The sequence below is a fragment of the Malania oleifera genome, chromosome 8 (assembly GCF_029873635.1).
Source record: "Malania oleifera isolate guangnan ecotype guangnan chromosome 8, ASM2987363v1, whole genome shotgun sequence".
In the NCBI taxonomy this organism is placed as follows: domain Eukaryota; kingdom Viridiplantae; phylum Streptophyta; class Magnoliopsida; order Santalales; family Ximeniaceae; genus Malania; species Malania oleifera.
Window position 1 is genome coordinate 5,635,850 of NC_080424.1, and position 15,769 is coordinate 5,651,618.

General features: G+C 34.9%; 1 protein-coding gene across 2 annotated transcripts in view; it reads left to right on the forward strand.

Annotated features, from left to right (window-relative positions):
• The window catches only part of LOC131161649 (TOM1-like protein 4), a 28,917-nt gene extending 19,679 nt beyond the window's left edge, over positions 1-9,238 (forward strand). For both annotated transcript variants that reach the window (XM_058117566.1, XM_058117565.1), the window contains 5 exons: positions 1,748-1,893; positions 2,935-3,016; positions 4,092-4,177; positions 4,265-4,453; positions 8,268-9,238. In XM_058117566.1, the coding sequence (XP_057973549.1) occupies positions 1,748-1,893; positions 2,935-3,016; positions 4,092-4,177; positions 4,265-4,453; positions 8,268-8,931 (1,167 nt within the window). In that variant the 3' untranslated portion in view covers positions 8,932-9,238. The remainder of the gene's footprint in view (positions 1-1,747; positions 1,894-2,934; positions 3,017-4,091; positions 4,178-4,264; positions 4,454-8,267) is intronic.
• The last annotated feature ends 6,531 nt before the right edge of the window (positions 9,239-15,769 follow it).

Consider the following 15,769-nt stretch of genomic DNA (forward strand, 5'->3'; position numbering starts at 1 on the left):
GTGTATTATCTTTACTAATATTGTTATCCTGTAAGTAGAACAGATTCTCTTCTTATGGTGATGTTTAAGGTGAACTATTTAAAATTGGAAAACTGAAACAATAAATCTATTTTTTTGGATAATATCTGGTGTGACCTTGCCAATTATGTTTCTCATGCTAGTATGCTGCCCTTTGTGATCTTTGGAAAAATCTGTTAATTTGATAAAATCAACAATTAAAATTGTGAACTATTAAAATTGCTGACCTTGCCAATTAAAATTGTGAACTATTTAAAATTGGAAAACTGTAACAATTAATCTATTTTTTTGGATAATATCTGGTGTGACCTTGCCAATTATGTTTCTCATGCTAGAATGCTGCCCTTTGTGATCTTTGGAAAAATCTGTTAATTTGATAAAATCAACAATTAATGCATTTTAGAATTAGTGTTTATTAAATCCTTTTCCTTATCAAATCCTACTTCCAGTCTCTAGGCTGTGTTTGTGCTGTTTCTAATAGCACTTCTGTTGAAAGTTGAAATACATAATAGATTAATGTTATGGGTAATTAGTTTCCCCTGGGAGGACTACTGTCAAGTAGTTGGCTTATTTTGGATGCACTGGTTTTGTTATAATGTAGAAAACTCAATATGCAAACAGCAGTGGCTGAAATGACAATAGAACTCAATTTATTATAGTAGTCAATTAATTGATGATGATTCTTTTAACACTTGGTAGAGCCTTCCCAATCTGAGCACACCATGTGATCTACGGCACAAATGTACATCTGCGCTTGGTAAAATTGTGGATAATACAAAATTATCTCTTTGCATTCATGAAGTAGACAATTTTTTAATTCAAATGCTAAATTCTGTTGCTGACTAGATCACCTGGTTCTGATCATTGCGATCCATATGTGAGTTTGTTCCTTGTTCACCTGCTAGGCTTTAAAAAGTATAGGAAAAAAAAAAAAACAAGCAATATGTTCTGCAAACTAAGGTGTAACAGTTTTTGACCTCTCTTGGTTTAGAGTGGCTGTCATTGCATCTAGATGGTATGATGGAGAACTTGTGGCTGGAGTTTGGGGCTTCTCTAGCTATGATGAAAAATGCTGATGCTTCTTTTTCATACTTAAAAAGTTTTTTGGTGTTCTTTGCCGAATATAGGAGTTTTTCCTTCTCTATAGGGAATTTTGATGTATTAATTTTTTTTGTTTGTCCTTCCATTTCCTGTTTTCTCTTCTGAGAATGAAATCTTCCCTTACTTTTACTGTCTTATTTTCTTTTCCAATAGATTTTCTCTTTTTATTTTAATAAAAATATTTCTATGGATATCCCTTTTTAAAAGTAATTTAAGGTTTTCTATTTTATTGCCATTTTTTTCCTAGGGTATTGATTACTGAGCATTCTGTTTTGTTTAGCATTCAATTGTGATACACATCAAGCAATTTCACTGAGCCAGAGACTTGGGCTCAAGTCTTTGTCAGATTACTGCACTCACCTGCTTGCCCTTTTTAAGATAAACATCCTGCAATTGTTTTATACTAAATTCTTTACCGTTATTTCTCTTGCATTTGAAATGCATATTGTGGATATATTTTTACTTGGGTTTTGGTGGTTGCATTTATTTCTTACCTGCTTTTTACATGGAATATTGTATTATTTAAAAATTTGTGTACAGAAATATCTTACTTCAGGTTTCTGCTGTTATACTTAAAAAAATGATGTATTAATTTCATCAATAATAAACTGTTATTCATATTTGACAGTCTGCTGGAGTAGAATTTCCTCCCCGAACAGAGAACAGCGTCCTATTGTTCACTCCACCCCAAAGCCATCCGATAGTTCCCCCAGCTTCAGCATTTGAGGATTCCACTGTTCAGGCCTCTCTTCAATCTGATGCTTCTGGCCTCAGGTATCATTCGAATTGAAGAAGATGATCTGTCCTTGAATCTCTGTTCATCTGTTGGCTCAGTATGTTTGTTGACTAAAGTTTTTTGTTGGTCATCCATTAATATGTTGTTTCAAACAAATCAATTCATTGACCCTGTGTTTGAGAGAGGCCATGGATTTGGATAAGATGATAGAGGTCTTGAATTTGGATAAGATGCAATACAAAACTTTCTTGAAATATGTCTGACTCTACCAAAATCCAAATCCAAAGCCTGAAATCCATGCTCCCAGATGCAGCGTTACTAAATTTAGCAGCTAGATGATGAGTGGACTTGAATAAGTGGAGAGTTGGTGCATTACAAGTGAATAAAAGAATCCTAAATGTGAATAGTTGGATCATTAGACCCCCTTCTGGTTTTCAAAATGATGCTAAATTTTGACTTTGTTAACCTTTGTTAACTGAAAGTTTTGAAAAGATCAAAATACCTTGCACATAATTAATTTGGATGTGGATGATCTGACGGGAGCTATTGAATAATGACGGGGGTTATAGTAAACAGTTAGACGGTGATCATTTAAGTGCATTTTTCCTGAGATTGGGATTTACACATGGTTCTTTAGAGGTTTAAGGAAAATTAGAGTGATAATATAAAGGGCATTTTTGTTCAAAAAATAGAACATGCATCTAAAGTATTGATTTCTGTTGAGAAAACTAAATGAGTTTAAATTTTGCATAGTTTTGAAAACTACAAGGGATGATCATATTAAAACCAGAGAGTCATTTTTTTCTGGTTAAACTACCAGGAAAGTTTCTTTAGTTTTCCCTTAATATTTTTTATATCTAATTTAAATACATATTAAAATCTCTCTTGAATGTTTATCTTATTTGTTTTGCGTAAATTTTAGACACACCTAATGGCAACTGACCGTAGCCTACTTACTGCTTATTTTTAAATATAGATTTTTGCCGAAGTCACTTTAATATCTAAGTCAAGCAGCAATATTTAGTTAACTCAGTACAATGCTTCAATAAATGTTAATACAATAAATGTTCTTATTATAGTTTGGCAGAGATTCAAAATGCTCGGGGAATAGCTGATGTCTTGATGGAAATTCTTGGTGCCTTGGATCCTCAGAATCCTGAGGTAACATATTCTTCTTATCATTTTCTCTTTGAATTGTAAATCCACACTGTGTAGAGTCTCTGCTATATACATTAGTAACGTAGATGCCCAGTTGGCTTGATCTGTCTGCTTGGAGGAGTGGGTGGATGCATTCTTTTTATTTCTTCTGCATTCATTAACTTCCTGTTCGCTTTTAGTTTTTTAATACACACCATGGATTTTCTATTTGGTTTTGGGCTACTACCATAGGATAAAATTTAGGCCCTATTCACTTGTAGAGCATGTATTATGTTCCATTTCCAGTTTTCCAAATAATTACAGAAATGCCACCTTGTTTTCTAGTTTTTCAAATTTCTATAGGGAAGTTGGAAACAGTTTTTTAAAATTTTTTTTTTCTAGACCATAGGATAAAATTTAGGCCCTATTCACTTGTAGAGCATGTATTATGTTCCATTTCCAGTTTTCCAAATAATTACAGAAATGCCACCTTGTTTTTTTAGTTTTTCAAATTTCTATAGGGAAGTTGGAAACAGTTTTTTAAATTTTTTTTTTCTAGATTTCCTATATAAATCTTGAAAAACTGGAAACAAAATGGCATTTTTATAAAAATTTTGAAAATTTGAAATGAAAAATGGAAACTGTTTTCCACAACTAAACAGACCCTTAGCTCTTTCAAAAATGTGGATATTTGGAAATCTTTTCTTTCTCAAGGCGTGAGCTTTATTGAAACTGTTACATATTGTTAGTTATTACTTATTTCTTTTTGCCATGTTTGTGATCTAGATTAATAAAAAATTTTGAAGTTTTATAGGTAATAATTATTGTTAATAGTGCAAATTATGCTGTGGAGCATTAATTTATTTTGACTGGGACTTCGAAGGGTAGGTGGCCTGGCGGGAGTGCATCAAGAATATTGTAACTATTTTGCTGCCCTACATCTTTGTCACAGAACAGTGTGTGTGGTTCTAGAGTTAATACTGGACCAAGACATCTCTCAAGCTTGTTAGCGGACTCACATCACATTTCTCTGCAAGAAAGAATAATGCATGCCAAGTTACCAGTTTTACTGACTTCTTATTGTTCTATGTAATGGCAGGGTGTAAAGCAAGAAGTGATTGTTGACCTTGTTGACCAATGCCGCTCTTATCAAAAACGTGTCATGCTTCTTGTGAATGATACCGTGTAAGGATTTGATATAAGTTGTTTTTGTTGAGACTTTCTTCATTTAGAACTGATGATTCACAGTGGTGGTGGTTCATTGCCTTTTAGAGATGAGGAACTTCTTTGTCAAGGATTAGCATTGAATGATAATTTACAACGTGTGCTTTGCCGACATGATGATATAGCAAAAGGAACCACCACTGTAGTAGGAATGCCCAAAACATCAGTTGCACCACTTGTGAATGTGAACCACGAGGATGATGAATCAGAAGATGATTTTGCTCAATTAGCTCACAGGTATTTTAAAATGAAATTTCCTTTCTTAAAGTTCTATATTTAATCTTATCCATTTGCTTTACTTTTTTCTCTCTCTTCAATCTCAACTTTTTGTACGGGATACAAATACTGCTACATTTACTTTGTGCAAGTAGTTTGTTTAACTGTGCAATGAAATATATATGGACAGCAAAGAAGCATATATTGCAGTGACCTCTTGAAATGCACGTTGGTCTTCATTCTTACCTTTTCCTAAATCTTCAATTTTTGCATTATTAATTAGTTATTACCCATCCCAATGCTACATTATGGCCACCAGAATTTGAAACTAACTGAAACCTGATTTAGAGTATCCATTTCAGTGTATCTTAACTGATATTGCTTCAGCAGTTGTGAGGATACCATGATGGCCTCTGCTTCTCAATTTATTGTTATGTTGGTTTATTTTTTGGGTGGCACCACATTTGACTTCTTGTTTTTGCATTGGACTCCTACACCATGATCATCTTTATTACACTGTTTTGGTTTTTTTTGACCACATATTGGAAAAATAATACATGGTTTTGTTTATTGTTGGGCTAACTTTAGCCATTCCAAATGTGGAATATATACTTCAATGTTTGAAGTCTTCCAGTTATGTTTGGTTGGACTGCCTCTTCAAGTTCTGGATTATTTCTAAGTTGATCAAATTCATGAAATTTAATGGAAGATTAAAACCATGTTTTAGTATTATATCCATGTTTTGAGGCAGTGCAACTCAAGAGAATGTGATGATTTGAAAATAAATTAAATAGTTGAAGAGAGACTATTGTATATGAAGAATCCACATTTATTTTGTGTTTTACGCCAACCTGCCCTCAACATATCCCGAAATAACAAGTAGAAGTTGCGGAAATGAGGCTGCTAAGGTAGATAACTAATAGAAACGTTCAAAGATAAATTAAGGAATGATTACATTCATGGTAAGTTATGCGTAGCACCTACCCAAGATAAGGGTATGATGATTAAGATGGTTGAGGCACTTGCAAAGTAGGTCAAATAATGCACCATTGAAAAAGAACTAATTAATGTTTGTAGCAGTAGGAGGGAAAAAGCGGTGAATCCCTCCTATTATCAGAGGATATTGCCTTAGGGGATTCACATAGCTGACCCCACTTAGTGGGACTTGGTGGTTGCTGTTGGCATTTGGCAACCTACCTTCTGCTAACATACAAGAAATGCTTGTTGGAAGTCCCAGCCCGAAGTATTTAGTTTAGAGAGAGAGAGAGAGGGGAGGGGGGGGGGTGAATAGAATCTTTTCGCGGAATACGTATTTTTCTACAAAATAAAAACTCTTGGAAAGATACAAGAAATTATATCGCAATATAAATATAAATCATGCACAAGATTATAAAATAAAAAGTGTAAGGGAGAGAAAGAACAACACCGGTATTTTTACGTGGTTCGGCACCAAGCCTACGTTCATGCCTTAGCACCAAGTCAAGGATTCCACAATTCACTAGAGATACTCCTTCACCGGCGGAGAAGCCTTACAACTCGAGAACAAATCACTACACTCGGGAACAAATCCCTATCGCGCTCACCAAGAGCCTTCGCTTGGGTTTACAAAGAACCTTACAACATTGGTTCACAAAGAACCTTGCAAGAGATTGGAAATACAATTTAATGCTCCTTAAATGAACCAATATGAAATACAACCAAATCCTCACTCTATTCTCTCAAGGAATGAATCTTACAAGATAAGTGAGCAAGTGAGGATTGAGCACTTGTGAAGAAAAACTAAAATGCAAAGTGCTTAGGTTTTGGATAAAATGATATTTTTCACAAATATGATCAACAATGCTCAAAACCATGTTAATACAATTCTAATAGCTTGTATTTATAGCCCAAGAGCCAAAGGAGCCGTTAACTAGCCGTTGGGGGGAAGAAAAATTATTTTATTTGGTAAACTAGCTGTTTTCCGCCCATTAGAGCGGTTCTGCCCGTTGGACTCGTCGACGAGTCCCGACTCTCATCGACTAATCACACACTGCCACTCGTCGACAAATCCCCTATGATAGTCGATGAGGTCCCTAAATCAGAAAAAGTAATCAACATGAAAGTTGTGATATTTTGTCTTAGCTTTCCAGAGACACCAAGATCGTCCTTTTTGGACTTTTCTAGTAAAAGTTATGTCCCAAATACTGAAAGGTGTTCAGGACTCAAGGCTGCACTACGTTAGTGACGATTGCTTTGTTTTTCCTTGTCAAAAAGCATTTTAATGACTTAAAACATTCTTGGACAAAAGTATATGAAATATATCAAGCCTAATGAAGATCAATACTTGTACAAATGATTTTTCCTTGAATATAAGATATCTTGTTCTATGAAAACACACTTAAACTTATTTTGATATCTTATATGCTTCATATGTACTTTATAGAAATATGCTTGACTTTTAGGACTTTAGGACATACAGCTAGTTTTGGAAAATCGGGACCAAGTTATGAAAATGTTTATAACTCATATATTACTTAACACTTGTCCCATTTTGAAAACTTAATTGAGTATAGGATTATTTTGACAAACTCTTTGTTTTCACTTTGAAAATTATGAATTGTGAGTTTGTTACTTTTGTTAACTTTGAAAATTATGAATTGTGAGTTTGTTACTTTTGTGTAGATCATATATGCTCATGTGTCCTAGTATGCTTATGCAATTGCTCAACTCTTACTCAGAAATCATGCAAGACACACACCGATACGCACTCATTCATACAACCCTTATTACAATTAATTTATACATAATAAAAACTCTGGGATGTGCTTTGGTGCTTCCGAATCAGCGTCCTTCCAATCTTTCTTATTTGATGTCAACTCGGTCCGATCTTTGCTTCTAATTTGGTACTTCCGTGTATCCGACACTTTGTACCTGTACTAGATAAGATCTGCAAGGATGGAAAATACTAGGAACAATAAATAGGTTAATATCATCAAAACATATAAACTAAGATAGTGTAACTGTCAGGGCTAACAATGCTGCTCCTTCACATTTATGTAGTGTTTGAGAGCATGAATTTTAGACTTTAGATTTGAATGTGTGGATTTGCACGAAACTCAATGTAATTTTGTATTGCATTTTAATCAAATCCATACAAATACAAATCTAAGGTCCAAACTCCATACTCTTGAAAATAGGATTAGTTTTGTTATGGTGGTTACCCCTTGTATCTTTGCATTTTTCCTTTTTCACTACTGTATATGAGGCGCAAATAATTTTTGTTTTGTTTTGTTACAAATCTAAGGTCCAAAATCCATAGTCCTGAACATAGGATTAGTTATGTTATGGTGGCTATCCCTTGTATCCTTGCATTATTCCTTTTCACTACTATATATGAGAGGCAAATAATTTTTGTTTGGTTTTGTTTATTATTATTATTTTTTATTTTTGTTGTTCAAACATTGTCTCATGCAGCCCCATGGGGCAAATGACTTTGAATAATAATGGTAGACTTCTAGGCTCGGTTTGAATCAGGATTTTGTTTGAGGGAAGGAGAGTAAGATAAGAAGAAAACATTTTCTATAGTATTTTTTCTCTACATAAAAAGGTATTAAAAATAAAAAAAAATTCCCATGATTAAAAATTAATAAAATTTAATGTTATTACCCACCATTTTCTAAGTATTTCTCAATTTTCCTGATAACCGACATTTAAATTTTTTTTTAATATATATATTTTTCTTTCCCCAATATTTACCCAGTTCCAAATGGTGCCTTAAAAGTATTTTATTTGCTTAGGCAAATTCAAGTTTCTGAACATTCCCATGTTTATGAATTTATAATCTTAAAATTTGCAGGTCATCGAGAGATAATTTGCAGGGACAGGGGAGGAGATATACAAATACCAATGCTGAACCCGCACGGATTAGCCCTCTTCTTCCTCCTCCACCCTCATCAAGAAAACCAACTACTGCAGAAGCTGGCATGATTGACTATCTCAGTGGGGATGTCTACAAATCTGAGAGATCTCCCGAAACTTCAGAATCCACACGGTTCACATCCCCAGTTCACTCTACCACTACAAACTCAACCTCACCATTGACTCCGACACTCTCTTCGTCCCCTCCCTCCCGTGCTACAAATTCCACCACACCACCAATGTTCTCTAGGCAGCCATTCTATGATGAACCTGCACCAATGACCAAATCTGCAGAGCAGCTCCCTCCAGCTCCGTGGGATGCTCATGCTCCTACCAGCCTCCCACCCCCACCTTCTAAGTATAACCAGAGGCAACAGTTCTTTGAGCAACAAGCTTTTTCTGGTGGCGCTTCTCATTCATCTAATTCCAGTGCTGGTTCAGGTTCTTCTTACGACAGCTTAGTAGGGCAGACTCAGAATCTCTCTCTTAATTCATCAACCCCAACCAAACAAGAAAAATCAGAGGATGCCCTCTTCAAAGATCTGGTTGATTTCGCGAAAGCCAAGTCTTCTACATCATCCAAACCTAATAGGTCACTCTAAGTGGTCTGAAGTTACTCGTACAGCTTATGAATGTAATTAGTTCATTATTTTGTTTCCCTTCCCTCTTGGTTTTTGTTGATGATTAGACCTATTTCTCTGAATAAGTATGGATGGGAACTTGGGTAATGGTTTGCCAATCTTGTTTAGTCAATGTATTGTGATTTGGACCCTCTGGGCTTGCCATTCATCCAAAGTATTCGCTTGGAGGAAATGAGCAGCATATTATGAGTTTGTGGATATATTATAGGAGTGGTTAGAAACTCTTTCCTTTGGTTGGGCAAGTTAATGGATGAATTATTTCATTAAACAGAGGCTCTGAATACTCAACCATCCTTGATAAGAAAATCTTTCCTTTGGGGATCAAAAATATGTTTGTGAAGTTTTGATTATTTGTACGGTTAGTTTCTCTCAAACAGCTGTGCAAAATCAACTTAATTTATATATTGTTTGCTCAAAAGAAAAGCAAGAGACGCAAATATGGAACCCTTTCTCAACCAAGGAAAATGAAAAAAAGTATGTTACATTTGGTTTATAAAATGTTTTAGGAATAAAGTGAGGATTTGATAGTTTAGGAAAAAAATGATATGATAAAATAAATAATAACGTAAACACTTTTATGAATCCATAGCAAAGAGCGAAAAAAGGAATGATTTGTTTGATTTTTCTGGTAGACAAATCAAGAGGCCGGAATGTCAATTTTTCTCCTGGCATAATTTACTTTAACATCCACGTTCCTGATCTTGATCTCTTTTATTTCTTGATTTGCCGATGATTTCAATCAAAATTATTGTTTTTTTTTTTTTTTTCCAGCTATCTTAGCTTGGTTAATCCCATCTTATTAGATTGTTTTCAAAATAATTTGGATCTCTTTCTTGGTAATTTTCTAGGAGAGTTTGAAGCTTTGATTTATTGTAAAATGGTGATCTTGATTATTTACGTATACCCAATTCACAAAAGGCCTCTCAGTTGAAGAGATCAAATTGTGAAGGGAATCTTTGAGTTTGGAGAAGTCATTTTGATCATCCTCGAGAACTTGAGCTTCAATTTTTTGAGCCTATTGTAGATGGATGAATCTTCACGAATCCTCGAAGTGAGATTTTTAAAATTGGAGAGGATAAATGGCACGACATTAATCGATCAATTTATAATAAACCTCCTCCCTTTCGGCATGTTAAAAGGCATTGTAAAAAAGGTTTGAAAAAGGGTAGAGATGGTGGAAATTCTTACTCTATTAGATGTTTCTCTTATTTTTAAAATCAAGAGTACAGTCAAGCTTGGATCTTAGACAGTGGTCCATGGTTTATAAGAAATTCCTCTATTTTATCCCAAGCTAGACTTCTATCGTTTAGAAGAAAAAACTGCGACTGGCACAATTCCTATGTGGGAAAAATTCTTTAACATTCTTTTTATGCATCAAACCTCGATTAGTCTAACTCTGCCAATTCAATGGGAACTCTCTTATACTTTGATTCATTCACCAGGTGTCATGCGCAAGAATTTGTGTGGAGGTGGATATAAATCAAGATTTTATGGAGTGAATTGAGGTCTTGACACCAAAAGGTGATTTCGTAATTTTAGTTCTTTAATTTACATGTTCTAAATGCTCAGTGCTAGAACACCTTGACAGAAGAAACAAACTGCTCAATCCACTTTTTTGTACCTACTGCAAATTTTTCTTCAAGTTCGATAAAAACTGTCGAGGATGGAGAAGATAAGGTGAGCCTTATTGCTTCTTTTAATTTGGTTCAAAATTGGGATGAGGATTTTAAAGGCTCTGCTAACGAATGGAGATCCTATAACTACTGTTGAGGCTTGGAAGATCTTACTGACACAACTGTTGACTCTATTGATAGAAGCCCACGGAATGTATAAGTTGCACATACTACTGACAATCCTAAGAGCTTGTTAGTCTCAGAAGACAAAGGAATACTAGAGGGCACTGGAATGGTTCTACTGAGATTTAATGGTTCTAGTCAATAAAGGGCACTGGAGTATCAGGGGTCTTAATGACCTCCATGAGTAGAAGAGGTTATCAGTTTAGTTAAAATGAAATATCTTAGCATAATGGGCATTTGTGAGAAGAGAGTAGAATAAATTTTCAATTTTGCAAAAAAACTACTTTATCCATTCTTAAAAGTTGAATTTTTCTCCACAAATATAGCGATCACGAACAGTAGAATTTGAGTGGGTATGATTATCTCACCTTTGAAGCTATTGAAGTTATGGCAAAACCCAAACACACCAGTCTTTAAAGGGCAATTTTCCCACTTCCCTGGTGCTGCATATTTGGTACGTAGAAACATAATAAATCAGAAGGGGAATGTAATCAAATTTATCATTTGATTTAATCATGCGCTCCGCTCAAATTTTCATTCAATTCCTTTCCTACCCCATTCTGTATCCGAAACCAAACATGATGCTAGCAGTGTAAAATCTATTATTGAAAGTTCTAGTTCAATCTCTACTACTAGTCGAGTTGGGATAGGAGACTTCAAAGATTTTTTGTTTTATAATGGACTAGATGACCTCCTTTTGCTAGTTGTCTAACAGAAGGGAGGAGACTTCATTTCTAGAGAACTGAACAGAGTCTAGCCTCTAGCTCCTGTGCAAGGATTTACCCAATTTGCTTGTTGACTTCATATTTTATTTCTTGGAGTGCTAATCACTGCCATACTAAGCTCAGCTTATGTTCTGAAGCTTTCCATGGGGGATCAAACTTCCCATTCAAATTCTTAAACTACTGGAAAGATCATCCAAATTTTTTAGCAGTTGATAAAAGATGCTTAGAACTCTTCTTCCATGTTTGGTACTGCATGTGTGTATTTTTCAACTAGCTTAAAGTTCTTAAAATTGTCTTTAGGAATTCTAACAAGGAGAAATTTTCTAATACTGGGAGGCAGAATTAATGCAGCTAAGAATGATGTGGAGAGTTGTATATTTTTCATGAAAGTGCTTGCCAAAGATCCTCAACAAGGCTACTACTCAAGGTGAATTCAAATATCACAGCAAGCGCGACGAGCTAAGCATATCCTTTGCTGATGACTGATTGATTGATTTTCTCACATGGGAAAGCTGAATGTATAAACAGTATAAGGAATCTTTTATTCCTATTCTACATTTTCTTTGGTCTCCAATCAATTCCATCCAAGTCCTCCATTTTTACCTCGAGGATTCTTGAGCCAATAAAGGGATGCCTCGGCTGTTGAGAATTCCACTTGTGAAGTTTGTCCCATATTGGAAAAAGTGAGCATTTGATGGGTGCTTATATATATGGTATAGCCCAAGACCCAATAGGCTTAAGTTTTTGGGTCAAGTTGGTGTTCACCCATGTGTATCAAACATACCTATGGACTCCTCCGAATCAAACATCAACTTCCCATTATTTACCAAGAAAATATAATACACTGTGTCTACTTCTGCAGAAATTTTTTTTGCATGCTGCTGTTATTACAAGTATTAAGCAGAGACTCATGTCTTTCTTGTGGAAGGGAGATGATTACAATGTAAGAAAACTTTCATAAATATATTGCAGCCAATGATCTTCAATTATCATGAACTTCACATTAATTATTTTATGCGGAAAATAAATAAATCATAAACTGTAAACTTTACATACCGGAATCGGCCATATCGAACCTATCGAGAAGAACACCCGGAGAATACGAAGAAATCATTTCTCCAACTTCTCCTCTTTCTCTTTCCTTTCTTCACTAGATCTATGAGATCTCCTGATAATTAGAGAAGTAGAGGCAAAGAGAGGACAATTCCTTTCTTCCTATCTTTTCTTTAATACTAACACCACCATGTAGCTAACCCCTTAGAACTTAACTTGATGTATAGCATACCTTTATAGCTACACCCATAATAGTAGCTAATATATATATATACATAATATTTGTGTATAGGAATCTCTTCATACTTCCACCATTAATTTCTCATATTAAGTAAGCGAACCTTTTAGTTAACCCATACAACCATTAATTCATATCCTTATCATATGGGACACGTTTCTTATATGTGGGACCCACATCATTCATGTGGGACATATCCTTTGGGATATAAATCCTACATTCTCCTACTTGGCCCATATGAATGATATTAATATGGATTAACAAACATCCATAATGTGCACAAAACATTAGTTTATTTATATTTTTCAATGAGATTAACATAATATCATAATCAAGCAACCCATTAGTACGAGTCATAGCGGTAAATATCATTAGAGCGACATCTTCCCTTCCATGTACCACAAAACTAATAAACCACTTAACTATGATCTATAATAGGAAGTTACCATACTATCCTTGTAATGTTTTTGTTAAAGACCATTTCTCTTTAATAGTGAACCATCTCCATAATCACGTGATTTATGATAAACAGAAATAATGTTCAGAAACACTTTTATTGATATCATTATACATATTATAGAACAAAACATAAAGATCTACTATTATACATCAATGATTACAACAAAGACCCATGTGATTAGCATGTTCTTTAAATGCCTTTAGTGTCAATCCTTTCGTTAAAGGATCGGCTATCATAAGCTCAGTCCTTATATGTTCTATAAGTACTGTCTGTTTCCAAACTTCCTCCTTAACATCCAAATACTTGAGCTCCATATGCTTAGCGCCATTAGAGTATTTGTCGTTTTGGGGAAAAAGACTGCTACGGAATTATCACAATAAATTCTTAACAGCCTGGCTATATTGTCGACAATCCCAAGTCCCGAGATAAAGTTCCGCAACCACAAAGCCTGAATTGTGGCCTCAAAGCACGTCACAAATTCAGCTTCCATAGTAGATGCTGCTATGATAGTCTGTTTGGCGCTCTTCCATGATATTGATCCTCCAGCTAATAGGAACAAATAGCCATACATTGACTTACGACTATCAACGCATCCAAAAAAAATCTGACTCAGAGTAGCCAACCACCTCCAACTGATCTGTTCTCCTATAGCATACAATGTCTGGTTCCTTTTAAGTACCTCAAGACTTTCTTTGCAGCTTTCCAATAAGCATCCCAATTGCAAAACTAATATCTGGTCTCGTACAAGTCTGCACATACATCAAACTCCCAACAATAGATGCAAAAGAAATATTTTCCATACTTTTCTTTTTGAATTCATTCTGTGGACAATCTTTTAGACTGAACTTGTCCCCTTTACAAATAGGAGCAGGAGTTGGTTTACAATCAGCCATATGAAATTTTTCTAGAACTTTATTAATATATCCTTTCTAAGACAACCCTAACAATCCAAGTGATCTGTCTCGGAATATTTCAATTCTAATCACATAAGTTGCCTCACCCATATCTTTCATTTCAAAGTTCATAGAAAGAAATCTCTTGGTATCATTCAATAGGCCAAGATCATTACTGGCAAGTAAAATATCATCAACATATAGAATCAAAAAGATAAACTTGCTCCCACTGACTTTAGATACGTCAACCGATCAACAGTGTTTTCTTTAAAATCAAAGATCGTGATGGTATCATGAAATTTAAAATACCATTGCCTGAAAGCTTGTTTAAGTCCATATATTGATTTCTTTAATTTGCAAACCATGTGCTCTTTTCCTTTAATCATTAAACCTTCAGGAAGATCCATATATACCTCTTCATCTAAATTCCCATTTAGAAAAGCAGTTTTCACATCCATTTGGTGTAACTCTAAATCAAAATGAGCCACTAAAGCCATAATGATTCTAAGAGAGTCCTTTTTAGACATAGGAGAAAACGTCTCTTTATAATCAACATCTTCTCTCTGAGTGAAACCCTTTGCTACAAGTCTAGCTTTATATCGTTCAATGTTGCCATTACAGTCGTGTTTGGTCTTAAAGACCCATTTACACCCAACTATTTTAAACCCTTCAGGCAAATCAACGATGTCCCAGACTTTATTCTGTTCCATAGATTTCAACTCATCATTTATGACATTGATCCACTTTTCAGAATCATCACTTTCAATGGTTTGTGAAAACGTAACTGGATCCTTACTAGTTCCTAAATCATAATCAGCCTCTTGCAGATATACTAAATAATCATAAAAAATAGCTGGTTTCCTTACTCTTTGAGATCTCCTTAATGCTATTTCTTGTGATTGTTCTGCAATTGGCTCAATGGTGACATTTTCATTACCAAGTACTACATCATTAGATTGTTATTCAATGTTATCATGCCTTTCAACAACTAAATGAACAACAATGTCTGTTAAAGGTCTAGATATCGGTATAAAAACCTAAATTTCTTTAATGACCACATTTCGCGATGTATCACTCCCACTGATTTCACTATTTTCAAGGAACTTTGCATTACCAGATTCAACTATTCTCATACTATGATTAGGACAGTAAAACCTATACCCTTTAGACTTTTCTGGGTATCCAATAAAATACCCATTCACAGTCCTTGAATCCAATTTCCTTTCATTTGGATTATATACTCTAATCTCTACTGGACAACCCCAAACTTGAAAGTGCCTTAAACTCGGTTTCCTTCCCGTCCACAGTTCAACATGAGTTTTCTGAATTGCCTTACTAGGAACCCGATTTAGCACGTACACTATTGTATTAAGGGCTTCTATCCATAATGAAATGGGTACTGAGGAATTACTCAACATACTCCTAACCATTTCTATAAGAGTACGATTCCGCCTTTTAGCCACACCATTCTGCTGAGGCGTACCAGGCATTGTGCATTGAGCACAAATACCATGTTGTTCTAGGAATTTAGCAAATGGTCCTGGACATTATCTTATGCCATCATACCTACCATAATACTCACCACCTCTGTCAGATCTAATGATTTTCACTTTCCTATCTAATTGTCACTCCAC